At 34.0% G+C, this 27,396-nt stretch overlaps 4 protein-coding genes across 4 annotated transcripts; 3 read left to right on the top strand and 1 right to left on the bottom strand.

Annotated features, from left to right (window-relative positions):
- Positions 1 to 580: 580 nt before the first annotated feature.
- On the top strand, positions 581 to 2,414 carry LOC105135418 (ammonium transporter 3 member 2-like). Its single transcript, XM_011040281.1, has 3 exons — positions 581 to 1,168; positions 1,396 to 1,681; positions 1,787 to 2,414. Exons 1-3 carry the CDS (start codon positions 581 to 583, stop codon positions 2,341 to 2,343), a joined length of 1,431 nt encoding a protein of 476 aa, XP_011038583.1. The 3' UTR covers positions 2,344 to 2,414.
- A 264-nt stretch (positions 2,415 to 2,678) lies between these two features.
- Positions 2,679 to 4,692, top strand: LOC105135417 (ammonium transporter 3 member 2-like). The gene is made up of 3 exons (XM_011040280.1): positions 2,679 to 3,266; positions 3,494 to 3,779; positions 3,885 to 4,692. Exons 1-3 carry the CDS (start codon positions 2,679 to 2,681, stop codon positions 4,439 to 4,441), a joined length of 1,431 nt encoding a protein of 476 aa, XP_011038582.1. The 3' UTR covers positions 4,442 to 4,692.
- Positions 4,693 to 6,452: 1,760 nt separating this feature from the next.
- On the top strand, positions 6,453 to 10,385 carry LOC105135415 (uncharacterized). Its single transcript, XM_011040279.1, has 4 exons — positions 6,453 to 6,866; positions 6,969 to 7,163; positions 8,872 to 9,053; positions 9,844 to 10,385. Exons 1-4 carry the CDS (start codon positions 6,554 to 6,556, stop codon positions 10,156 to 10,158), a joined length of 1,005 nt encoding a protein of 334 aa, XP_011038581.1. The 5' UTR covers positions 6,453 to 6,553; the 3' UTR covers positions 10,159 to 10,385.
- A 1,626-nt stretch (positions 10,386 to 12,011) lies between these two features.
- On the bottom strand, positions 12,012 to 15,221 carry LOC105135414 (GDP-mannose 3,5-epimerase 2-like). The gene is made up of 7 exons (XM_011040278.1): positions 15,101 to 15,221; positions 13,642 to 14,049; positions 13,465 to 13,558; positions 13,233 to 13,362; positions 12,987 to 13,119; positions 12,615 to 12,822; positions 12,012 to 12,516 (listed from the first exon to the last, which is right to left on the bottom strand). Exons 2-7 carry the CDS (start codon positions 14,046 to 14,048, stop codon positions 12,361 to 12,363), a joined length of 1,128 nt encoding a protein of 375 aa, XP_011038580.1. The 5' UTR covers position 14,049; positions 15,101 to 15,221; the 3' UTR covers positions 12,012 to 12,360.
- Between the last annotated feature and the right edge of the window lie 12,175 nt (positions 15,222 to 27,396).

Genomic DNA, 27,396 nt, shown 5'->3' with positions numbered 1-27,396 from the left:
TTAAATAACTTATTCGCATCTCAATTGATTTCATATATTTTAAAGTTAATAATTATATAAGTTTTGAATGATTATGAAGCTTGTGAAACTAAGCTGATGATTTAAAAAAAAAAGTAAAATCGGATTAATTGAATTGTATTTTTTAAGGTTTTTCGCTGCCTCTTTATTTGTTGTAATAATGTTGGTAAATATCCATGCTTGATTACGCTAGTAATGATAAATTTAGCATGCCATTTAACGCGATTTTTCTTGTCATTGGCTGCTTGCTAGCTAGATGGCCTATCATTGCTGGAATCTTCTCAAAATATAGATTACTGCCGAGTCAGATATTCCTCTTCTGTTCTCTGGTGGAGAAAGTTCAAACCCACTGGCAAATTGCCTTCCCGAGCCGGCCTTAACCCAATGCCACACACGAAAAACAACACTCCAGGCATAAGCAACAAACAATCAATTTCCTTTTTCTCTGCTCTTCATTCATGTATAGAAACTATCACTTCTCATTTCCTTTTGCCGTCCTTGCATTTCATTATCCATTTTGATTCGAAAACGTCACAAAACCCGACTCTGCTCAAGAAATCGCATGGAGCTGCCCTCTAACTTGTTGCCTGATGAGGCTAGCCCGGTATGGATGAACAAGGGAGACAATGCATGGCAGCTCACAGCAGCTACACTAGTGGGCCTTCAAAGCATACCAGGCCTTGTGATTCTATACGGCAGCATAGTAAAAAATAAATGGGCCATAAACTCAGCATTCATGGTCTGTTATGCTTTTGCAATGGTACTTGTTTGTTGGGTAGGGTGGGGTTTCCGCATGTCATTTGGTGAAAAACTTGTGTTTTTCCTGGGAAAACCTGCGGTTGCCTTGGATGAGAAGTTCTTGCTAGGGCAAGCATTTTTAGGCTACTTTCCAACAGCTACAATGGTGTTCTTTCAAGGCGTATTCGCGTGCATCACGTTGATTTTGATCGCTGGTTGTCTATTAGGAAGGATGAATTTCCGCGCTTGGATCATGTTTGTGCCCTTGTGGCTAACATTTTCTTACACCATCACTGCATTTAGTATATGGTGCCCCGACGGATGGTTGGCCAAACTTGGGGTAATTGATTTTTCAGGAGGGTATGTTATTCATCTCTCCGCCGGTGTTGCTGGCTTCACCGCAGCATATTGGGTAAGCCTAAATGCAAAATTAGCACAGATTTCGCTTGATTTATTGAAATGTTAACATAAGCTAGCACTACTGTTAAGATCACACAGTTGTAGTGGTCGAGTGTTTGGTTACTAGCTTCCATGATCAGTTAACCCCACAAGAAACATTAGAAATCAAGAAACCAGTAGATTTCAATTTCAAGACTAAAAAAACTAACAATCTGCAAATCATGTTCTGAACTGATCCAGGTGGGTCCAAGAACAGACAAGGACAGAGAGATGTTCCCACCAAACAATATAATTCTGATGCTTGCAGGAGCAGGCTTGCTTTGGATGGGGTGGAGCGGATTCAACGGTGGAGGTCCCTTTGCTGTCAGTACAATTTCATCTCTAGCAGGCCTTAACACCCATGTGTGCACAGCCACTAGTTTGCTTACATGGCTACTTCTCGACACTTGCTTCTTTGGAAAGCCCTCTGTGATTGGTGCTGTACAAGGCATGATCACCGGTCTTGTTTGCATCACTCCCGCAGCAGGTCATTTTACTTTATTGCCGGTCATATATGCACCTTCTTTTTTAGAGAAGAACACAACAGACCTTTGAGAATTTTCCATGACAAAATCATACTTTCTCTGAACAGGAGTTGTGCAATGCTGGGCAGCAATTATGATGGGAATTGTATCAGGAAGTGTTCCATGGTACACAATGATGGTTCTACACAAGAAGGTGAAGTTCTTAAGACTAGTTGACGATCCCATCGCCATATTCCACACGCATGCCATTGCCGGAGGTCTAGGAGGCATCCTCACCGGCTTCTTCGCCGTGCCTAAATTATGTCGCCTTTTTTACATGGTGCCCGATTGGGAAAAATACATCGGCTTAGGATATGGACTCCAAAATGGTCGAACTTCTGCCGGACTCCGACAAATGGGAATTCAACTAGGAGGCATTCTTTTTGTTATATTTATAAACATTTCCACTACTAGCATCATTTGTTGGTTTGTTGGGCTATTTGTTCCACTAAGACTCTCTGATGATGAACTGCAAATCGGTGATGATGCCATACATGGAGAGGAAGCTTTTGCTCTGTGGAATGATGAGGAGACATTTCAGAATACCAAGACTAACTCAGCTTTTGACGCCGAAGATTCATACTCTATGAATTCAAGGTCTTTGGGTGATGTTCAAATGGTATGATGGATTTTCTCAAGCCGCCCAGCGGCGGGGTTTTGGATCCATGTTTGTACCCTCGTCTTATATATTACTTCTTGCATTTCAGATATTCCTCTTCTGTTCTCTGGTGGAGAAGTTCAAACCCACTGACAAATTGCCTTCCCGAGCCGGCCTTAACCCAATGCCACACGCGAAAAACAACACTCCAGGCATAAGCAACAAACAGTCAATTTCCTTTTTCTCTGCTCTTCATTCATGTACAGAAACTATCACTTCTCATTTCCTTTTGCCGTCCTTGCATTTCATTATCCATTTTGATTCGAAAACGTCACAAAACCCGACTCTGCTCAAGAAATCGCATGGAGCTGCCCTCTAACTTGTTGCCTGATGAGGCTAGCCCGGTATGGATGAACAAGGGAGACAATGCATGGCAGCTCACAGCAGCTACACTAGTGGGCCTTCAAAGCATACCAGGCCTTGTGATTCTATACGGCAGCATAGTAAAAAATAAATGGGCCATAAACTCAGCATTCATGGTCTTTTATGCTTTTGCAATGGTACTTGTTTGTTGGGTAGGGTGGGGTTTCCGCATGTCATTTGGTGAAAAACTTGTGTTTTTCCTGGGAAAACCTGCGGTTGCCTTGGATGAGAAGTTCTTGCTAGGGCAAGCATTTTTAGGCTACTTTCCAACAGCTACAATGGTGTTCTTTCAAGGCGTATTCGCGTGCATCACGTTGATTTTGATCGCTGGTTGTCTATTAGGAAGGATGAATTTCCGCGCTTGGATCATGTTTGTGCCCTTGTGGCTAACATTTTCTTACACCATCACTGCATTTAGTATATGGTGCCCCGACGGATGGTTGGCCAAACTTGGGGTAATTGATTTTTCAGGAGGGTATGTTATTCATCTCTCCGCCGGTGTTGCTGGCTTCACCGCAGCATATTGGGTAAGCCTAAATGCAAAATTAGCACAGATTTCGCTTGATTTATTGAAATGTTAACATAAGCTAGCAATACTGTTAAGATCACACAGTTGTAGTGGTCGAGTGTTTGGTTACTAGCTTCCATGATCAGTTAACCCCACAAGAAACATTAGAAATCAAGAAACCAGTAGATTTCAATTTCAAGACTAAAAAAACTAACAATCTGCAAATCATGTTCTGAACTGATCCAGGTGGGTCCAAGAACAGACAAGGACAGAGAGATGTTCCCACCAAACAATATAATTCTGATGCTTGCAGGAGCAGGCTTGCTTTGGATGGGGTGGAGCGGATTCAACGGTGGAGGTCCCTTTGCTGTCAGTACAATTTCATCTCTAGCAGTCCTTAACACCCATGTGTGCACAGCCACTAGTTTGCTTACATGGCTACTTCTCGACACTTGCTTCTTTGGAAAGCCCTCTGTGATTGGTGCTGTACAAGGCATGATCACCGGTCTTGTTTGCATCACTCCCGCAGCAGGTCATTTTACTTTATTGCCGGTCATATATGCACCTTCTTTTTTAGAGAAGAACACAACAGAGCTTTGAGAATTTTCCATGACAAAATCATACTTTCTCTGAACAGGAGTTGTGCAATGCTGGGCAGCAATTATGATGGGAATTGTATCAGGAAGTGTTCCATGGTACACAATGATGGTTCTACACAAGAAGGTGAAGTTCTTAAGACTAGTTGACGATCCCATCGCCATATTCCACACGCATGCCATTGCCGGAGGTCTAGGAGGCATCCTCACCGGCTTCTTCGCCGTGCCTAAATTATGTCGCCTTTTTTACATGGTGCCCGATTGGGAAAAATACATCGGCTTAGGATATGGACTCCAAAATGGTCGAACTTCTGCCGGACTCCGACAAATGGGAATTCAACTAGGAGGCATTCTTTTTGTTATATTTATAAACATTTCCACTACTAGCATCATTTGTTGGTTTGTTGGGCTATTTGTTCCACTAAGACTCTCTGATGATGAACTGCAAATCGGTGATGATGCCATACATGGAGAGGAAGCTTTTGCTCTGTGGAATGATGAGGAGACATTTCAGAATACCAAGACTAACTCAGCTTTTGACGCCGAAGATTCATACTCTATGAATTCAAGGTCTTTGGGTGATGTTCAAATGGTATGATGGATTTTCTCAAGCCGCCCAGCGGCGGGGCTTTGGATCCATGTTTGTACCCTCTTCTTATATATTACTTCTTGCATAATCTCTGCTGTCAGCTTTCCGGATCAGAAATATTCTCTCTCATGGATGGCTTGTTATTTTTCTTTAATATATAACATTATAATTGTTTGATATATGAAAATAATTACAATTGTTTGTTTTTTTCTCGTTGGTGACATGGGAACATTTTTCAGCCGAACTTCAAAAAATAAATTGTTTTACCGCTTTATTTTATAAAAAGTAGTTTTTAAAAATTATTTTTAAAATTTTATTATATTTATTTATTATTATAAAACTAGTCAGTAAAAAATATCTTTCAATCGAAAATAAATTTAATTTGATTATCAGAAAAAATATTTTTTTATTTTGAATAAAAAATACTTTTTAAAAGTTGTGAAAATTTTTATCTTATTTGTTGATTATATTAAATTTGATCCTCAAACTTTTAATTATTATATATTTTGTTTTGAGTCTTTTTTTTCAGTTTTATCCCTTAGAATTTAATTTTTATATTAACTTTAGTCCTTATTTTTTTATTGTAATTTTTTTTTTATTATTTTTAATTAAATTTTTTTATTTATCAAATCTAGTCCTTATTTTTTTAATTATTATTTATTTTATTTGAAATAATTTATAAAATTATAATTATTATTATTTTAATTTCATCATCTTTAAATTTTTTTATCTATTAGCTTTGATTTCTATTATTTTTTATTATTATTTATTTTATTTGAGATAATTTATGAAATTAAAATTTTTTTAATTTTATTTTCATTCAACTTTTTAACTTATAAGATTTATTTGTCATTATTTTAATAAATTTTAAAAAATAAAATATCAATAAATTATTTTTTATTATATAATTAAATATTAAAAAATATTTTTTAATTTATTTTTCATAACACTACCCAACATCAAAAATTAAATTACCTTTTAAAATATTAATTTTAAAAATTATTATTTTATAAAAAAATATTATTTTTCATCAAACACCAAACCTCCCAATACAATGTATATGGAGGCCCAAGCGCGTTGTCACAGGAAAAATCTCATGAGGTGTCCCCACCAAACTCAACCACTGGCCCTACAAATCCTCCGTCCCGCGATTGTGACCTTTTTTTATACCTTTGCCCTTGCTTCTCTACTGAATTACCAAATCATCAAACCAATAAAATCGTTGGAAAAAACAATGGTTTATGATAATTAAATTGGAGGTTTAGATTTTATTTAATTTATAATTAAAAAATATTTTAATTTATCTCTTAAAATAGTTAGAAGTAATTTTATTATAGAATAAATTATTTATAAATTTATGAAGATCATTTTCTAGACAGATAAAAATATTATTTATTCAAAATATAAAACTTAATATTCTAGTGGATTATGATTTCATTCTTAATTTGCTAGCTCTAAGCATGAAACTTGTACCATCAAATTCTTTCCTTTTATATTATATGATTTATTTTCATATTTCTTTGTAATCATCCATCAAGATATCTTATGTAAATTACACCTCACACATATGGTATTGATAATGAGAAATATTGGTACATAATTTATTTATTTTTTACTAAATATAGGTATTCTATAAAATAAAAACCATTCATTTCACATATTAAATTAAGAGTTTAAGAAATTATATAAAAATATAATATTATTATTATGAATTTTTTATATTATATGGCAAATAGAACATACCTAAATTAATTTTAAAATACAATAACAAATACATTGTTATAAACTTGATTTAAAAAAAAATAGAAAATATATTGTGAGATCCTAAAAATTCGTCCTTTTTAAAATTATCTTTGAAGCAAAAATTTTCTTCTTTTGTATTTCAATTTTTTTATTTTTCAATCAAGGAACTAATTAATTAAATAATCATCGCAAGAACAGTGGCAGTTTCGGAATTGTAGGAAAATCTATGAAGACCTTAGAAAGTCTTTAGCAGTTTCTTACTACCTACGACATTCCTAGAGTTTTTAACCGAGACTAGTTTATTCAGACTATTCAGTTCCTGCTTCCTTTTTAAAACCTCGGACGACAATCCTCTCGAATCCCTCCCCTCTCTTCAGAATGTGCGACGTAGGCATAACGGTACTAGACGGAGAGACTTTAAGATCGCTCCATGTGTCCTTACGGGAGGACACCGTCTCTCTTACCGGAGCTCAGGTCCTCGATTTAGCAGAATCTGAAGCCTCCCGCTCTCTCCTTGGCCTCTCATTGCCTCAACACCTCAAGTCCTCCGCTCTCCGTCGCATGAACATCGATGGCGTCGACGACGACGGCGTTGACGATGACGTCGATTTCCGACGTAAAGAACTCAGTCCAGAAGAGGCTTCAAGGAAAATCAATGAGTATCTCTCCGCCATCGCTGATGAACTCAAAGGTATTGATCTTGGTAGCCAATCCTGTACAAATGTTTTTTATGTATTTATTTATTGTGAGGATAATACTTTTCTTGAATCGTTGTTGTGTCTTGTTGGATTAGATAATCCATTAGTGGCATCGATTTTGGATGGGAGTGCGTTGCGGATGTTTTTGGAGGATGAAGATGATTTTGCTATGATAGCAGAGAATTTATTTACTGATTTGGATACAGAGGATAAAGGGATGATTAGCAAGAGGGAGATAAGAAATGCAGTTGTTAATATGGGAGTCGAAATGGGTGTCCCTCCCCTTGAAGGTTTTCTTCCCTTTTCCCTCTTATTTCTTAAGTCATTTGTGCATGCATCTGTATAATTTATCAACTGTAGCTATCTGATTGGTATTATTAAGGTGTATCAAAATACGGGTGTTATTCAGCTGAAATATCAAATAATTGGCTGCATGTGCTTCCTTGATTCACAAATTGCAACGCTTACAGGTCGATGGTGTTGTGGACTTATATTTTTTCTGGATATAACCTTTACTTGGAATGAACTGTACTGTCTTGTGCCATAGAACCCTGTGATGTAACTGCTGATCTGTTGGTTTTTTCATTACTTTTTGTCAACAGCAGCATAAATATGAATTTGGCAATTTTTGCAAATATCTGACACCTTAAGATTTGGTTGCTTTCCGCTTTTACCAGTTCTGGTATTGTCATGCTCTACTGACAAGATAGTAGCGTCTAGTCGTTCTCTTTCAAAACTCCCTGGGAATTGTTGTTTTCCTCTTAGGATTTAGGAAGGTGTTTCTTCCCTGTTTTAGTTTAGGTCACCAGTTGCCGTCCGTTTAAGTGGCAACTTCAAAACCTGCAGACCTGCTACCTCCTGTCAAGGTGCAACATTTTGTTTCATGGAAAATACTGGTTATCAAATTCATGAATTGTTGACCTACCATGGAATTTTAAAATTTTCATGTTTGATCATTGCACCCTTGAGTTTTTCTTGTTCAATAAAGAAGTACTGGTTGGTGTCATATGCTTGATCTTTGGATGTTGGGGTTTCCTACCTCACTCGATGCCCCCATATTTTGCCTCAAGCATTTGTTAGATGATAAATGAGTAGCTACTCCAAGAATGTGTAGAATGTAATTGATTCCATCTAGAGCATATAGCTCTTCTTCTTATATATAAAAAAGAAAAAAAAAAGGTACTTGTTGCTGCATATTGTGCATAATCATTTTGAGCTGATGCTGATGAGTGATGATATGGGGAATGAATGTTACCTACCTTAGGACTTTTTGATTGGTATTGAAGCAGATTCTAATCTTTTTGAAAAACTTACTTGATTTTAGGATAACAGGATTAGTATGGCCATCTAATTTTGAATAGTTTGTGTAATTGGAACAATTTGTAAGCTCACTCAGGTTGTTACTGGAAGTAATGAGGAAAATAATTTTTATTTTGGAAATATAACTCAAATATGGTAAGTTTCTTTGGAGGACTAGTTTCATTATTTTGATGGTGTTTGATATGTAAATTCACCAAATGTCTTCATTAAGCCTTAACTGGTATGGATTTGGATCCTTTATGAATGTGACCGCATTGTTCATTAAATCAAAATCATTGAATTCAAATTGAATGGTCATGATTTAGTGTATGATAAAAATGAAAAAAACTTAACTCATTATTTTATTTCTCTCTTCTAATCTAAATCATTGAATTCAAAATCAATTGTGAGATTTGGAATATGATGGGTCATGTACCTAAAAGAACATGAGAGGATCCTAATCCAGCTGGTATGTGAAATTGACCTCTGAAATCATGTTGATCATAATTGCCTTTTGTTTTCTTTGTTTTCCGAGATTTAGAGCAGCCAAAGTATGCTCTAGTTCCTGGAGATTAGTATTAGTTTTTTCCCTTCATCATTCAAAAGTAATTTTATTTTATTGATGAATAATTTATTTCCTTCTTACTCAATTGTTCCCTATTCCGTGAAAGTTGATGAATACATGTTCTGGTTGAACAGAATTTCCTTTGATAAATGACATTTTAAAGAAGCATGGAGCAGAGGAGGAAGGAGAATTGGGCCAATCACAATTTGCCGAGTTACTTCAGCCAATTCTACAAGAAGTTGCAGATGCTTTGGCTAAAAAGCATTTTGCTGTCATCCATAACATCAAGTTAGTTAATGGTTCTGAGCTGAAAAAGGTAGGTTGTTATCAGCATCTTATCATTAAGTTAATTATCCCCCAGTTGGTGGTATCTCTGCATGTCTGTTTATTGAAGTTTTTGGAAGGGAAATTAAGGATCATTTTACTCTTTAAATTTTTAACGTTGTTTGATCCCATATGAATTTTCAAATTCTGCTTTCCCACATGGCTTAACTCCCTCCTGTGCTGACAAATTAAGATGTAGAAATATGTTATCTGGATGGGAGGAAACGGGAGGCATGTAGATATTCTGTAAACCTAATTGTATGTGATAGATTGGTTTTATAAGTTTGCTAGTAATGTATGATTTTGAAGTGCTCGGGATGTCTCCATATTTTTTAGGTCACTAAAGAAACTGATAGATTTGGTTTTCAAACCCCAATTTGGTTCAGTCATTTAGATCCTTGACTAGATTGCTGGCTTATGTTGACCAAGATAAGTAAAAGCGGAAAAGCATGCCTCAATTTCCTGTTTCTGACAATCAGCAGTCTACTCAGGTGGTCGTGAGTGGTGTTATAGAACCAATCACAAAATTACCAAGGCACATACGTATGGAAATCACAACTCAAGTTAGAGAGATACATGGAAACGCAGCTTTCTTTTGAGTGAAACGCCAAGCATGTATTTTTAATTATAGAAATTCAATGACAGTGGCTTTGTTGGCTCACTATGGACTGAGCTTGGATTTATTGGCAACGAGCACATGCACTATGTAGAAATAACTGGATGGTTAAAATGTAGATTTTCCTATTATGGAAATTGCCATGATCTCTCGTAAACATTTGCAGGTTTTGGCTAACGAGAAGAAATTGAACGATGTAATAGCAAAGATAAAGCAGGAAAAGGACAATGGAAAGAGTGGCCATAAGAGCACAGAGATAATCAAGAATTTCCTGGAGAAAAATGGAAAAGAACTGGGCTTGCCACCAGCAGAAGCCAATGAAGCAGTGATTCTACTTTATGATGCTGTATTTGCTGACATAGACAGTGGAGAGGGTGCTTCTGAAGAGAAAGATGACTTTAGGAAACTTGTGACGGAAATTCTTGAGAAATTTGCAGAGCAGCTTGAGGCCAATCCTATCTACTGTGATCTGGACGGTTAAGCGAGGCAATTTGGTATCTTATTTCAAATTGTCTGGCAGGTAGCACCGGTTGTTTGTGCAGCATCACATATAATTTTACTATCCATGCATGTCGATTGGATTTTACAGACATGAATATCATCATATACACATTGTTACACCAGTCCTGTATCTATCTTGGTGGTAGTATATCCATGTAATGCTTTTATGTGATCACTATTCACACATACCGTTACGGTCTTCTAAGAGCTGAATTGATCTAAACCTTATGCAGGTAAATCACAAATCAATCTAAAATGATAAAATTGAAAAAAAATAATTAAAATAAATATGGGACTGGATTGAAAGGGCTTTAAAAATTGAGGGACTGGATTGAAAGAAAAGGGGAAAAGTACCTTGTGAAGCACACGCCAGGGCATGAGGAAGGCCTACATCCTTTGGGCAAAATATTAGCTTTCATTCGAGCTCAGATAGGTGTCTTTTTTATTTTGTTGAATTCGCTGTGACCTCTTCCATGTCAGGTGGTGTGTGTCGCAGGATGAGGTCTGGCTTGGCTTCAATTACCCATTCTTTTTTTATAAAACAAACACGACGAATCCTACTCCAGACCCTTCTCTCTCTTTTTAGATATAATTTCTCCCTCTCAAGAAAACCCTAACAAAGCTCTAAATTGGCTTCTCATCTCCAATTGAAGGTCAGATCTAGTAGAAATTTTATGGGCAAAGCGAAGTAAACAACCCAAAGCTTTGTGCTAGTTATTTGAATTTTCTCTCCTCCGTGGTCTTGAATCCAGCCATTTGTACGGTTAAGAATCAGTTCATGAGTGTGGTGGATAGCCTTTGGATTGAAGAAAACTCTAGCGACGATTAGGAAAGAGTAATGTCTGGGTTGCCCATCAATTACAGTGATAGCTTGATCAAAACATTGAAAGAAAAAAAAAATTGCTTGGCCCAGCTTCTTATATTTGTTGAAACCTTGATTGTTGTAATGTTTAATGCCTTGATGAAGCCAATTTGCTAGAATGTCTTTTTTTGTGTCAAGCATATGCTCTTCCTCTTTATATGGGTGGCCAACGATGAATTCTTGATCTCAACAGCGGCTTTCCACTCTGTGTTGATGATGTTACTGTCTTTTGATTTGCAAGAGGTGTCCAAGAGAGTGGCCCTAAATAGTCCCTCGGCTCCCTCACTCTGGGTGACTAACGGTGGTTCTCGATCTCAACGGTGGCTTTTCACTCTGTGTTGATGACACTCGGCGTAGGGGTGTAATGTACGTGAGAGGGAGGAGGAAGAAGGCACTCTGGTTTGACAAATGATATTAGGCTGATCATTTGTCAAACCATAAAGTGCTTATCAGTCACAAAAAGGACTTGCAGGAAGAAGGCACCAGGTGCAAATCTACCCCACATGTAGCGGATTTATTCAAGCAAATTGCAGAAAGTTGTCGTTCTCAGACATTATAACATGGATATTGACCACCACAAGAGTTTGGACATCGGGCATGTACTTTTTGGAGCCTTGTTCTTCCACGTTACACGATAGGTACCTTGTGTTTCTCTTGAACCATAGTCCATAGCCCTTCCAAATCAGCTTCCCCAAGTTGTGAACCACCACATCCAAGCCGGTGACCTGGTCGGTGCCTTTCACTGTCTAGAATTAGTCGCATTAAATTGGGGGCACCAGATTTTATTCTCGTGTTTTCGCTAAATATTTATTGGAGGACAACAATGGAAGGTTACAGCACCATCCAGTACAAACTTGGCCAAAATAACCAGAGGCAGGTAAACTACTCCATTACAATTTACCATGTAAGCTAACTGTCATCTACTCTGGCATCATAAAAAAGGAAATGTTATGGCAAGGAACAACGGAATCTGTTGCATTGGAATCTAAACAACAATGGTGAAAAGAAATATTATTCATCACAGACCACCAATGGTAAATAGTTATTGCAGGAACAAAATGAGGTTCCAAGGCTATTACGCCTGCAACATAATATTACAGTAGCAGGTTGCTAGAAAAAACCAGATTGATAGGAATGAGGGCATAAAAGCTTCCCTCGGAAAAACCAACATGGTGCACACCCGAAACTAGAGCAATGTGGATTACAGCCCTGTGACTCCAGAACCATGGCTGATTTCCCACCACAATATCATTCACATATCATAATAAGAAAACCTGGCTTTCTGAAGTATAACTGCAAGACATCTATAGCTTCAACATTTCATTCTTTACCATCAGCAGCACGAAGTGAGCCCAATTGAACAGGTGCTTGGGTTCCCACCACTTTAGATGAACCATAAATAGACAAGTCCATTCCTTGTGACTTCTCTTTCTCAATCTGTTCCTTGATCCAAAAGTATGTAATTCTCAGCCCATCCTGCAACATAATAATTAGCATGTTCAGAGTCCTTAGTGGTAAAGGCAAGGCTAAACAGAGAATGCATAGCCCAAAATCATATCTTGAAAGACGGGTACCTTCAGCTTCATTGTAGGAGCCCAACCAAGCTTCTCTTTGATTAGTGTGTTGTCGGAGTTACGCCCACGCACACCTTCTGGGCCAGGAATGTGATGAATGGGGAGATTCTTGTTCTCAAAGCTGAGAACAATCTCAGCCATCTCATTCATGCTAACCATCTCATCACTTCCAATGTTCACTGGCTCACGGAAGTCTGACTTTGTCAATCTGAAACAGAGAATGTATTCGAGGATGATTAATTAAGGAATAATACTGGCAGAACCCATGGGATATGACAAGAATGGTGATCAATATCAGTACAAACCCAAGTATCCCGATAAGACAAGTGAGTGCTTCGATTATACATGATAGAAAAAACACAAAGCACTCACCTAAGCACACCTTCCACACATTCATCAATGAATGTGAAGGATCGGGTTTGAAGTCCATCTCCCCACATCTCGAATTTATCAATGGAAGTGATAGCCTTTCTGCAGAAAGCAGCGGGTGCCTTCTCCCTGCCACCTATGGTGGACATATGAAATAACAAATTAGAATAATCCAAGGAATCAGAAAAAATTAATACAAAGCAAGAAATCCCTCCATATAGCAAGTGATTGCAGTTGTTAAGCACTAGCCTTTCCATGTTCCAAAAGGACCATAAATGTTATGGAACCTTCCAACACGGCATTCAATTCCAAAGTCTTTGGTGTAATGCTTGCACAACTCTTCCGTTGCAAGCTTCTCCAAGCCATAAGCATCTTGAGGCTAAAACACAAGTTGGGAAATTATATTCATCAAGCACTCCAATCATTTACAGGTAAAAATATAAGTGATCTGCATTCCTCTTAACCAGTAAGAGCAACCAACCTCTGCAGGCCAGGCATCAGATTCCTTGAGGCTCACATTAGTCTCCAGCTGCTTAAATTCAGGGTAAATACAAGCACTAGAGGCATAGAATAACCTGCAGGAAGAAAAACATCAACACTTACTGAGCACATGTCAAATTAAACAGGACTGCTCCTTATCCTATCCACAACAACTAACCTCTTAACGCCATTGATCCTGGAAGCTTCAAGCATGTTGAAGCTGATCATTGTGTTGTTATACATAATGACAGAGTGGTTGGACTGAATGAAGCCCATCCCGCCCATATCAGCAGCCAGGTTGAAAACATGGTCAACTTCTTTTGTAACCTTCAGGCAATTATCCATGACCCTAAGATCAACAAGATGGAATTCATGACAGAACATGTCTTCTGTCATGTGCTCATTCTTCTTCCAGTCAGAAGCAATAATGTAATGACCCTCAGCCTTCAAACGGCGAGCAATGTGGGAGGCAATAAAACCACCTGCTCCAGTGATGGAAATTTTGAGATTTTCAGATGGCCAGTAAGGCTCCCTCTCGAGGGCCTCATAGGTGTATGCACCATAGCTTCCATCAGCACTTCCCATTCTGAATTTTATAAAATCAACAAGAGGACAAAGAAAAAGTTAAACAATGATTACTAGAATTACTTTTCATTTAACACAGAACCAAAGATTCTAAATTAAATGCTTCATAACTGGAAAACCTAAAGAAAAATTACATGCAAACACTAACTGATAACTTAATCATGACATGGCCATTCCTAAAAAGAAAAAACAAGTTGGTAGTGCTAACTGACACATTTGCATACGTAATTCGTTACACCAAGCTTACAAAATTTCATATTTAACATTTAATTAAGCCCGAATCTCATTAATATCGTCAAAGCTTGTAGAATTAACCATGTGAAAAGGAAAGAAAAGTAAGAGAGATAATGGCAAAACCGAATCCCTAAAAGGCAAAAAGGAATTGCCAGCCAAATCCTAATCCCATCAACAAGGAAACATAGTCAGGGATTATATACATCAGAATTAACCAAATAAAAAGCACCTACTCAAGAGAGAGAGGTAGAAATTACAGGACAAATAAAAGATTTAGAAAGCTACACAAAAATATTCCTTTAAGAGAAAAAAAAATACTATTTTACTTGACTTAACAACATCAGAGCATCCGGGGATATTACTTACGGTAGAAAATAGAAAAGAAAGAGCACATGAGAAACAATAAACTGACCAGTGACCTCATATCGTTGGAAAGAATTAGTACAACACAGCTAGTGAAAACAAACTAGGTTAAATTAAAAGTTCCACTGAAAATTACATGAACATTATTCATGAGAAGTCAAGAACAAGCAGCTGCTTTCAGAGTTAGCTAAGAAACAAAGGACAAGGTAATTACCCATGTCACTGAATTGAACAAAGATTTGAAATTTAGCATACCAAGAGCCCAATAACATATAATTCATAACAGGGTCTGAACCAGAGGATTCAGTTATGGTAAAACAAACCCGTTTCAAATTCTAACCCTAACACCTAAAAAGAAACAAGAAACTAAAAATGCAAGTATCTTGGTCACAAAAAGATGTATTTTGAGCTAGAAAAGTGAGCAACAAAGACAAGTTCAGATTTTATATTTTTACCTGAGTAATTGGAAATCTGGGGTTTTGTAGCTTGGCTAATGAAGATAATAAGCAGAGAAAGTAAGGAGATTGACTGAGAGAGAGCGACAGAGAGCCAAAGAGTGGATTCAGAAGTCCATAACTCTTATACTATTTATAGAGCGAGCATTGGAAAGAGAAGCAGCGCAATCTGCTTGAAGTGCGGTCGAGATGGGTTTTTAAAATATTTTTTATATTGAAATATACGATAATGATATTTTTTTTATTATTTAAAATTATTTTTTATATTAGTATATCAAAATAATTTAAAATATATAAAAATATTATTTTTTAATAAAAATAAAATAATTTTTTTAAGAAACGGGATTTACACCACATTCTCTTAAATTCAAATATTATTAAAGAATTTACACCATATTCTTAAACATTCTCTTAAATTCAAATATTATTAAATTTGATAATATATCAAATTTCAGGCATGTTAAGCTCGATGGTATGCGAAGCTCCGAGCATGCCTATAAGAATGTGTATTTTTCTTGGAATACCCAAGGGAATGACAATTCTTCATTTACATGCCTAAAGAAATGAGGTAACGTGAATTTAACAAAAATATCAAACTTTAAGCATTTGAATTTGAAATTCCATATAAGAATGTGTATTTTTCTTGGAATATCCAAGGGAATGACTATTCTTCATTTACATGCCTAAAAAAATAAAGTAATGTGAATTTAGCAAAAATATCAGACTTTAAGCATTTGAATTTGAAATTCCATAAAGTCTATTGCTTGTGAACTTGACAGTCAGTTTAGTCAATAATAACATGGGTTTGGCAAATAGGCTCAAAGTACCTGGACCTAGTCACTCGCTATATTTGAGGTAATATGAATTTGATAAATATAGTAAATCCAAAATATTTGAACTTGACATTTAACTAAGTTCAAAATAATATTGGTTTGGCAAACATGTCAAACCTAAAGACTTGGACTTGATAGTTAGTCAAGTCCAAGGTAACACAAGTCTGACAATTATGTCAACCCAAGATACTTGGATTTGACAGTTAGTTAAGTATAAAATAACAATCATCCTCTCTTAGCACTCCCAAAGAAATGAGATAATATAGGTTTGACAAACAAGCTAGGTGTAAGACACCTGGATTTAATAGTCAAACAAGTCCATGATAATATGAATCTCGCAAACATATCAGACTCAAGATACTTAAACTTGACAGTTAGCAAAATCCAAAGTAACGACCATCCTTCCTTGGACACCCCAATAGAATGGTCATCCTTCATCAGCACGTCTAAATGAATGATTATCCTTCCTTAGGTTTAACATTGAGAAAGAACTTAGTGTTCATGGATTTGACTACATTTGATATCTTAGGACTTAATCTCCTTATACCTTTTAAATGTATAAAAGTCCTCTAATGACCCATCATATTCCCATCAAACATTCATATAGATATAGAGAATATTTATCACTTATTAAATGTTATTAGAGTAAAATTATACTTCAAATTCTTCTCTTTACAAAAAACAAAACTTGTGAGCTGTAAATAAATCATGAAACCTTCATAACAAAGGTTCACAATATTCTATTCTTATATTTTATCTCTCCAAAAATATATTTATCTAAGTATTAGAGAGTTCTAACTTTCACCAAAAGGAACTTTTTACAAGTACTAACTATGAATCACCTTAACCTACCAAGTATCATGTATAAATTATCAATTATCTTGGTTAGTAAGAATACGTGAAGTTACTAGGATCAATTAATTAACCAATTATCTAATCTGAAAACAAAACTTGTGAGCTGTAAATAAATCATGAAACCTTCATAACAAAGGTTCACAATATTCTATTCTTATATTTTATCTCTCCAAAAATATATTTATCTAAGTATTAGAGAGTTCTAACTTTCACCAAAAGGAACTTTTTACAAGTACTAACTATAAATCATCTTAACCTACTAAATACCAGATATAAATTATCAATTATCTTGGTTAGTGAGAATACATGAAGTTACTAGGACCAATTAATTAACCAATTATCTAATCTGAAAGCCTTTTGGTTAAATTTTTGGGACTTTAAAATTAAAAAAAAATATATATTATGTATGATAAGGTAATGTTAATCAATAATATGTATGTGTATTAGGATTCATTCAATGATGATCGATAACCACTCTCTTTCACATGTTATATTATCTTAACCTAATTATTTTAATAGGCTAGCTTAATTTTTTTAAGATAAAAGAAAAATATTGCCTTTGAAAATGGTTTTCATAGTCTTAAATAATGAATAAATGATTACTTCTAAACGTGACAAATTCTTTTGAATAATATTTCGGTCCCTTTTAATCAAGAGTTCATGAATTGGCTTAAAATTATGAATTTCGAACCAATTGTCTATTCAATAAGTAAAATGTGGATGAATGATAAAGAAAACTATGCTCTATTATCATTATTGTTAATAGCATCCATGCCTTTCTTCTGCTATTTCTTTTTCCTGATTAAAAAATTATTTCTTTATTTCTTTTAATTGGTTAGTTGGAAGGGATAAATCAATGAGAATCTTTATCATTAGGTGAATATTCAGCAATTTTTGAAGACTCATGACGATAGCTATCACCATTTTTCTAGCTTTTAGAAAAATGGGATCCTTCCCTGTCGGTAGCTGGCACACTTGCACCTCACATCACCACCACTTTCGTAATCGGTTATAATAATATTATTGAACTTGGTATGGTTGATTCAGAATATAATATAGGTTAAATTTTATAAAATAAAATAAAATAAAAATTAATTTAATATAATTCTGTTAAAAACCCAACTGAAAAAATCAAAATATTTATTTTATTATTATTATTTTTTAATATAAATATCTAAGCTAACTTACATATATATCTCGACTAATTACATGTATTTTAAAGTTTATAATATAAATTTTTAATGATTTTATAATTCATGAAATTTAAAGTAGTAATTTTTAAAAAATTAATTTAAAATTAACTAATTAACCTATAATTGATTATTTCATTGTCATTTTAAAACGTCACGTTACATTAACTTCCAAGCTGAGGTTTACGTGTTTTCAACATAATATATGTCATGCTTCGTCTTGTTGATTAAGGTTTTTTTTTTTTTTTTCGTGTTGACATATCATAAACTTAAAGTGCTCAAATTAAACATGGACCATAAGAAAAAAGACAATGACAATTAAATAACACACAGCATTCTCCATGATTGCAGGCATCATGTGCAGCTTCCATGAACAGTATCTCCTTTCATAATCTTCCTTTTTTATGACTAAACATCCATGTCCAGTAATCCCAAGATAATATGGTGATTTCTTCTTCTTCTTTTTTATTAATCTATCATGCTCGGTTGAATACCTAACATCCTGGAACTTACAAGTTTGGACTCATTTTTTATAAATCTATCATACTCGGTTGAATACCTACCATCCTGGAACTTACAAGTTTGGACTCATTTGTCACTGATGAGATGAATCTTGTTTGGATTAGGAGCATGGCTGCAGCTGGGAGGAGTGGCATGTGCCCGTGATCAGAGAGAAAGTTCCGGGAAGGTGTTGCAGAGGTGAAACGTCTTTTTATGGCTGGGACCATCAGAAATTACTTGGAAAATGCTTTATCAGGGATGTTTCAGCTTTTACATCAGGTTTTTTTTTTTTATTGTTAAAATATTAAAAATAAAAATTATTATTATTTTTAAATAAAAAACAATTTCAAAAATAATACACAACTCTAATTAAATAAAATACTTAATTTCATGGTAAGATAATACTGAAAGATGCAGTAATGGTAGATTTCAGTTCACTTTTTGTTCCATATCTTCGAACTAGTCTACGAATTAATTGAGATTTTTTTTTAATGATTGAGCTAATGTATTTATGAGAACTCTATATTATGTCTAAGCTCCTGAGTATAATATTCTAGGTTTTACTGGTAAAATTACTTTTGGATCAACTTTGAATTGTATATAAATACTAAATTTTGTAATATTATTATTTTTTGCAGCACAACACAAGTGTATTTTTAATATTTAGTTCTCAGAAAAACTTGGAGACCCATTATTCCTTTGAATTTGAATATACAAAGGCAAAACATGTGAAATTCCAGCTTAATTAGATACCATAATCTCCATTACAGTTCATACAAAATCCTGATAAAATCAACACCCAGACTATATGATATTAGCCTATTGCCACCTGCTGCAAATTTTCTAAGCTAACAAGCAGTCATGGCTGAGTAATTGACACATCAATCATTGTGTGCTTTGGTAGCTAAACAACAATCTCGTTTCATAAAATAAATAAATGTTATTTGGATATTGAAATCAATGGACCAACCATTGTCCCGATACCAATGTGCAGTGATGCGATTTTTTCATCATTAAATTATGAATCAAGTTGGATAAAAGAATGTGTATAAATTATGTGTCAAGTTGAATAAAAGAATGTGGAGGCTGGAAAAGAAGGGTTAATTAAGTATTAGTCTCCACCTCTCTCATTTTGGAGTGAGTGAAGTACCTTATGTCGTAATAATAGTAACAGTGATGATTGATCTTCTAGGCAGTAATCAATGTATAAGTTTTAGGAACTTAAAATTTTAATTTAATTTAATTTTTATAAAAATATTTAAAAAACACTCTAAACACCCTAAATAAACTCATCTTCGATTACAAAACATCTTTAAATTAATTAAAAAATTCAAATAAAATAAAATAAAATATATTTTATACAACCACAATCTATCTAGTTAGATAAAAAAATTAAAAACACCTCAATGGTATTTCTTTCTTTAAAAAGAATTTATTAACACTAAAATTAGCTTTTTTTTATTATGTTGAGATGTGGTCGACCAACCATTTTCTCTCGTATTTTTTTTCTTTTAAAATTGAGGGGCTAAAACATAAAATAAATGTTAAGGGTTAAATTGTAAAATCTTAAAACTAAAGGGATTGAAAATGAACAGATGGAGAAATTCTAGACCAAAATGACTCTTTTTTTGTGAGAATTTGAAAAAAGCTTGCTAGTTTTTTTATTGCTTATTTTGTTCCTTCTTCTTTTAAATTTTTTAATACTATAAATTGAAATCTCATTTCATTAATTGGACTCTAATTCAATTTTAAAATTTCTTCAAACACCTTGAATTGTCAAGAAAATGTAAGGGAGAAGAAAACACCAACACATAAAATATAACAAACATCACTTAAAATGATAAAATTAAAAGAAAACTATTAAAATAAAGAATAAAAAACAGCATTGTTCAGTGAAGAATACCATCCGAAGAGAAAGCAGAGGAGATGATCAGTACAGAACACTAGTAGCAGCTTAATATTTATATTCTCTCTCCTGTTTCTTCTATCCATTTCTTTTCCTCTCTCTGATTTTCCTTTTAAAATGTAACGATTTACATTTAGATCGATATTAGATTGTATTTGTGTCCGAATTCCTGTTTGTTTCAGAATGCATAGTTTTTCAAATAAAGGTTTTGTGCTCTTGGTTAACTGAAAAAGATTGACATTTTTTACAGCTTTGAATGGCTAAAATCTTACATCAATGAAATCTGACAGCACAGTTCGCTCTCTCATTGGTACGTGAAGGTATTATGCTTGAATATGCGGGTGATGTGCAAAAAATAAATCCCATCTAAGACAATTCACATCAAAACATTTCATTTAATTTTTGGTAACGTTCTTGAAGAGATTAATTACTGCCTATAAGATCATTCATCACTATTACAAGTGGTTTGTCAATTTCTTTTTGATGAACAAGTTACAATGTTCATCTAATTTTTGCTGGCTGCAGCGGACGTGCAGAGAAATACCATCTATCTAATAGTTGATTCAAGCATGTTTAATTACTGATATCTCTATAATTCTGTGCAATTTCTGATCAATGGAAAGGCTCAGGATTGTTTGGGGACAAAAAAGAGCTTGGACATATGACAATGGCATAATTTCTGAGGGAAGTTGATGTTCGTCTTGACTTGTAATATTCATGTTTATGCTCAGAAACAACTGTAAAAGCAACTGAAGATGCATTCAAGGAGTTCGCCACAAAGGAGGAGGACATTGCAGTGGTCTTGATCAGCCAATATGTAAGTTGTTGCTCATATAACTTGATATTACTACGTCGGGCACTGAGGCGGGAGTATAACTGACGTTAGGCTTCTGGTAATCAGGCAATGGTGATGGGTCCTCGAGGTTGTCTAACAGAAGAACAGGAGGACAGAGAAGAAAGCTGAGGCACTAGCCCTTTAGAATAACTCTTGACTTATTTCACAACTCAAATCTCCTGAAAATCAAAACATACAATAGCATCCCTATTTCATATATAGGGATAATTAAGACTCCCTGAAAGACTAGGGTAACTAATCCTTACTTGGCTAGGAAATAAACTAAACTGGAATGAACTATTAAAGACCAAAGACACCAAATTTAACCATGTAGCTTCAGATTTCCAAAGTGCAGAGTGTTTCTCCAAGTATAACATAGCTACGTGTGTTTCTCTAAGTATAACATAACCACCCCATCCATTATCATATTCACTGATTTGTCCTGGTGGGATCATATTTGGGAAAGGCCACCTTATTTAATTGTTTGCTTTTCTTTTTGTGATTAATCTACTTGAAATCTACGAATAAATCGCCTTTAAACGTTGGTTCAGTTTTTTTTGTCAATAACTTTCTGTGAACCCCTCCCTCGCCTGTAGTATCACTTGGATCTAGGCTTTTCTGACTGCACTGTCTTTTCTTTGGAAAACTTATGACTCCTGTGTACAAAATGTTTTAGTGAGGAGACAAATTATTTGACAGTCATGCATAAACAATGAACAACCCATCCTATGAGTTCTTCTGTCAATCCAAGCTGAAATGATTTGATCAGTGAATTTGCTTGTTATCTTCACTTCATCGAACATGATGTGTTGTTTGGATAATGCAAAGCTTTTTTATATCAATGGGAGACTAGGGATTTTGTCCACCAGGTAGCATCTATCTTCATACTGATTTTGATGACCTAGTGGGATGTGAAGCTGACAGCTGTTGGGATTTCATGGTCTTGGAAAGTTCACAAGGTTTCTAAATGCTTTCAAATTTATAGATTGCATGCACCCATCAAGATGTTCTTGGTAGATTGAAATTCATACTTTGACACCCTGGATGCCATTTTATCATCCCTTTAGTAAATCATCTTGGCCCTAGCAGGATGTCACAAGCCAAAGCTGAATCTAAATTCAAATGATAAATCAAAACTGGATAGAGCAACTTTATCAAAGCAAAGATTATAGACATAGATAGCCGAGCTGCTATTTATTTAAAGATCATCAAGATAACAGGATCAGAGACAAGCAAAAAAAAATTAATCCCAGCATAGGCCATCGAATTAAAGGTCATGAACTGCCGGGCCCTTGTTCTATTTTGCACCGACGACACTTAGCAACGCGACTCTCCTAACAGTTTGTTCAATGCGATTCAACTGAGTGCCTGTCTTCTGATATTCATATGGGATTTTCTAATATTAATAAATTAAGATTAAGAAAAACGAATTAAAGGTCATGAACTGCCGGGCCCTTGTTCTATTTTGCACCGACGACACTTAGCAACGCGACTCTCCTAACAGTTTGTTCAATGCGATTCAACTGAGTGCCTGTCTTCTGATATTCATATGGGATTTTCTAATATTAATAAATTAAGATTAAGAAAAAAACTTGTGGGAGAAATACTGTAGCAGTAAGAGAAAACAATGTGGATTATGTTAGTGTTCCGCGGTGTTTTCTCGTCTTCTTTTTTTATTTTTATTTTATTGTCATTTTACTCTTTTTTATTTTGGTCCTTTGACTCTCCTTTTTTCTTGATTTTTTTCCTTTACCAGAAAGTTTATTTGAAATTATACTTGCTGGTTTGTTTTTAGCTATCTGGGCATGGGGATCTCACGTTGCCAAGAAAAAAAATTTGTAGCTCAGTTGATATTTGGTTTGATAAAATTAAATAAATTTTTATTGATTTGAAACAATTAGAATTTTAGAGACCAAATTTGAATATTAAACAAATATTCATAACTTTTGTTTGGTTTTGGTTTTGCAGAATAAGATTTAATTTTATTGATTTAAAACAATTAATCCTTGAAGGATCAAATCTAAAACTAAAACAAAAATATGGACAAAATTAAACAAGCAAAGAGTAATGTGGCCCATATAGTTCATGCACCAGCATGTGAGGAAAGTTATTGCATTGTGGAGGCACGTGCAGCCTCCTTCGCTCCCCTAAGAAGGTCTTGTGAGGTGTCTCTTGAATTATTTTGGTAAGCTATTCAATTTTAAGTGGCACGTGATTAAATAGAGGATGTGTGTCTCCAATGACCTCCTCTTTTTCTCTTTCCTTCCTCTTTTTTTCCTCTCTTCACCTCGATTTTCTTGCTTTGCTTCTCGAATTTCTCTTATGTAAATTTTGATCTTTTTCCTTTTTATTATTTTTTGTAATTGTTTTGAGTTTTTTTTTAATTTTATTTTTTAATATTAAATTAATTAAAAAATAATTTTTATAATTTTTTTATTTGTTTTCTATAAAGTAATCTTGGTTTTATAAGTTAAATCCTAAATTTAAAAGCTTAACCCCACTTAATTCAAGTTGTTTTTTTATTTTTTTTAAAAAAAAAATTTCAACTTCACTCTTTAACATATAGTTTGTTGGAATGGATCTTTATTTTTTTTTTTTATTGATTTGCCTCCTATAAAGGTATTTTAATGTCATGATCAAAGATACAAGTATGGTAGATTAACTGAAATTGACTCTAGTTATTATTATTTTTTTTTAATTTTCTCATTCAATAATGAGTTTGTTCAGAATTAAGTTTTATGATTTTTTTTTAATTTTTACTTGAGTTGGCATGAGTTATTTTTTTATATGGAATATTATTGTTATTGTTATTATTATTATTCAATATTTAGTTGATTGAGAATTAGATTTTTTTTCTATAACGTTATTACAGTTTTATAATTCAGTCCAAAACATATTAAATAAATATTTTTTTATTTTTTAAACATTATTTTTGACATTAGTATATCAAAATAATATAAAAATATTAAAAACATATTAATTTAAAATAAAAAAAAATTAAAGGTACTTTCCAACTATAGTGTCAAACACTCCTAAAAAGAATCTCTTTCATCTCCTTATTGTGTTGTTAGGTTTTTAGGTATCACCTTTAATGACCGAAGAAATGTATGGATTCACAATGATCATAGAGTGTTTTATACACTGTCCACTGTTTTCCCTCAAAAATGATTTGAGATTTGAATCCTCAGAGTTGTTGCTATTCTCCATAGACCTTTATAACATTCCCAACTCACTGTAATGCCTCTGAGGTTGATCTGTAGGAGGATTATTGTCAGATTTATTTGAGATTTTTTTATTTTTATTTTTGTTAGGTGCTTCATTTTTTATGATCTATAGCAGTTTTATTAAACTTCACTTGATTTGATTGGTAAATTCGGTGTTGCCTTTACTGTAGGGAAGATGAATTGAGAAATTTTAGTTTTTTTATAAAAAAAATTAAAAAATAATATTATTTTATATTTATCTAGATATATTTAGTATATAATTAGAGCTTTAAGTTGTTAATGTGTAAATTATTTTTAACATCAGCACATCAAAATAATTTAAATACACCGACAAAATATTAATTTGAAATAAAAAAACAAAACAAAATAAAATTTAAATTTTTTTAAAATCTTTTTAAAATACAAAAACAAACACATTTGAACACAATTGAAAACTTAACAAAGGAGAGAATCGTTTGAAACTTACTGGTTCAGATGAGGTTTGTTATTAAAATGAACTCATAATTGATCCAAGTAAACACTATGATCTGCCTAGGTTTGGACCGACCCAATTGGCATCTTAACGCCACCAAACCTATTTCAAACACGACTGAGTTAAAAGCTAGATTATTAAAACAAAAGATTAAAATGCTTGAAACTACGCTATTTTTAATGAAAAACGAATCCCTAAAACCCTTCCCTAGCTGCCACCGATCATAGATTAATAAATAGATCATTCAATGTTAGCCAAAAATTTGTTAATCTACTTCAATACTCGATATTGCGCTGCTACCACTTGTACTGATCTTCAATCTTCAAAAATCGACATTCTTCTATATTTGACTTGCTTCCTCTTCACTGTCAACCTGTAAGGTTGTTGCAACCTTTTCACTTTTATCTAGTTTAGTACCAAGCTTAATTGTTTCTTACTGCAAGACTTGTTTAATGATTATGTAGATTTTGTTTTGTGTCTGAGGGTTTTGATATAGGTGTAAGACTAGTTGTTCATTGATGTATGTTAAGATTGGTGCCTATGGGAAGCTTATGGCATCAACATTGCATATGAAACTCTAATTTTATGTGCTCAAAATAGTCTTTCATTGTGCTTTAGTGCGAATTAGGCTTTTGGAATATTTGGGCAACTTTTTTTTTCTTAAATAAAACTGCAGGTTTTCTAAACAGAATCTTGTTGTAGAATCTAGTTGCCTAGGAGGTGAAACATGAATGTAATATATATGGAGTTGATTGGCTCTATGATTTCAAGTTTTACGCCTTGAAATAAGATGAATTTTTCTAAGAGACGAATGTAAATATAGTGTATCACCTCAACTCAATTAGCTCATATATTTTCAAGTTTTACACTCTAAAGATAGGTTGGATATGTACCTGTATTGTTTTCTCTTCATTTTTGTTTCCGTGTGTGTGTTATGTGTATTTTGAAGGGGGTCTGTTATCACAGTTATTAAACCTGGACTGGCTCGGCGGGTCAACCCAGGACCTGGTAGCTGGACCGGTCCGGGAAAAGTTAGAAACAGGCTTGCTGATTAATACTTAAAAGTGCATTTTTATCAAGGTTTTATATCATCATTCTGCACTTGAAGTATCAATAACTCCTTAACTAAAGCATGTTTTATAATAATATATCTAATAACATAAGATACCTTTAATTTATAGTAAATGTTCATTTTAAATGTAGGCCTATCACATAAATGAAAGGATTGATTGATGAATTTAAGAACTGAAATTGAAAGGACAAAGAGATGGCCAAACTTAGAAAAGAGATGCCGGTGCAATCAAAACCAGAACACTATTCGGTAATTGGGTCATATCTGAAGCTGTAGATCTCATATTTAGGTCTACTTTATATGGATGGAAAGGTAAGACATAGGCCTACAAGTTTCCTATGGCGCCCAAGATCTAAAAAAGTCATTTTCAAGTCCAAATTGTAGCAACAACAAAGAAGTTCGAATCTATCTTCCAGCCCGAGTATTGTTCAGTGTTTGGCCCATATCTGGAGTTCTAGAAATCCAAATGACCTGAATGTTTTACACAAGAAATCTGAGATAATTTCCTACAACTTTCATGTTTTTGAGTGGCTCTAATTTTGACGTTTTGGGTAGACAGGAGAAGATAAGGATTGTTACCAAGTCAAGAGTTGGTCACCCACTCATCAATTAGTCATCAAATCAATAGTTCCTAATTTTAGCGTATAAAAGGAGGCATTTGTCATACATTTAGGCATCTTGGTTTCCAAATCAAGATCATGCCCTTGCTTTCTCTCATTGTATTTTTTGTAATTTTTATACTTTGCTTTCATTAATATCAAGTTTATGCTTTTCATTTCCTTTCATTTACTTAGTTAACTTTTATCTTATTTATGTTCTTATTTTGTTTATTTATTTTTATTTCTTTCATTATGTTTAGCTAAGTTTATCATGTCAAGGTGAAAAGTTACACTAATGGTGTAAGAATAAGTATAGTGTAAACTTAATATGAACTTTAATGTTTGATACTAACATGTTTTGTATTTGTTATCTTATTCACTCTTTAATACTTTGCTTGTTAAATGACTAATCTTGATTTATGTTGTATAACACTTGGTACAACAAATGCTTGACACTTTCATAGCCCATACTGTATGGTATAACCGACACCTGAGCTATGAAAGGAACTTGATTTTTTGTTAATATAAGTTATAATCATGAATGCTTGACAAGATTTACAAGTATTAGCATTAATCGAATAAGATCACTAATGTAATCATGTTAACAATCTATAATCTAATTGGAACCTCCTTCATGTGTGGTTTCCAATTGAATAATAAGAGCTTATACTATACTTGTTTGACATACCATTAGTGGATCCTCTAACCTTGACATTTGTTATTATCATTGTTTAATCCTTACATTAATATTCCATCTCAAAGTTCTCATCATCTTCTTCTTTTTCTCCTTCTTTTTGTTTTTCTTTACT

This window comes from Populus euphratica, unplaced genomic scaffold (assembly GCF_000495115.2).
Source record: "Populus euphratica unplaced genomic scaffold, PopEup_1.0 scaffold64.1, whole genome shotgun sequence".
In the NCBI taxonomy this organism is placed as follows: Eukaryota; Viridiplantae; Streptophyta; class Magnoliopsida; order Malpighiales; family Salicaceae; genus Populus; species Populus euphratica.
The sequence above is the reverse complement of the archived record's forward strand: the minus strand, read 5'-3'. Positions and strand labels throughout refer to the sequence as shown.

Coding starts and splice junctions, on each gene's coding strand:
- LOC105135414 (XM_011040278.1), bottom strand. CDS start 14,048: ATGGGAAGTGCTGATGGAAGCTATGGTGCATACACCTATGAGGCCCTC. Junction 13,363..13,464: donor CTGATGCCTGGCCTGCAGAG/GTTGGTTGCTCT, acceptor CTTGTGTTTTAG/CCTCAAGATGCTTATGGCTT. Junction 12,823..12,986: donor TGTGTGGAAGGTGTGCTTAG/GTGAGTGCTTTG, acceptor TCTCTGTTTCAG/ATTGACAAAGTCAGACTTCC.
- LOC105135417 (XM_011040280.1), top strand. CDS start 2,679: ATGGAGCTGCCCTCTAACTTGTTGCCTGATGAGGCTAGCCCGGTATGG. Junction 3,267..3,493: donor GCTTCACCGCAGCATATTGG/GTAAGCCTAAAT, acceptor GAACTGATCCAG/GTGGGTCCAAGAACAGACAA. Junction 3,780..3,884: donor TTGCATCACTCCCGCAGCAG/GTCATTTTACTT, acceptor TTCTCTGAACAG/GAGTTGTGCAATGCTGGGCA.
- LOC105135418 (XM_011040281.1), top strand. CDS start 581: ATGGAGCTGCCCTCTAACTTGTTGCCTGATGAGGCTAGCCCGGTATGG. Junction 1,169..1,395: donor GCTTCACCGCAGCATATTGG/GTAAGCCTAAAT, acceptor GAACTGATCCAG/GTGGGTCCAAGAACAGACAA. Junction 1,682..1,786: donor TTGCATCACTCCCGCAGCAG/GTCATTTTACTT, acceptor TTCTCTGAACAG/GAGTTGTGCAATGCTGGGCA.
- LOC105135415 (XM_011040279.1), top strand. CDS start 6,554: ATGTGCGACGTAGGCATAACGGTACTAGACGGAGAGACTTTAAGATCG. Junction 6,867..6,968: donor CATCGCTGATGAACTCAAAG/GTATTGATCTTG, acceptor TTGTTGGATTAG/ATAATCCATTAGTGGCATCG. Junction 7,164..8,871: donor GGGTGTCCCTCCCCTTGAAG/GTTTTCTTCCCT, acceptor CTGGTTGAACAG/AATTTCCTTTGATAAATGAC.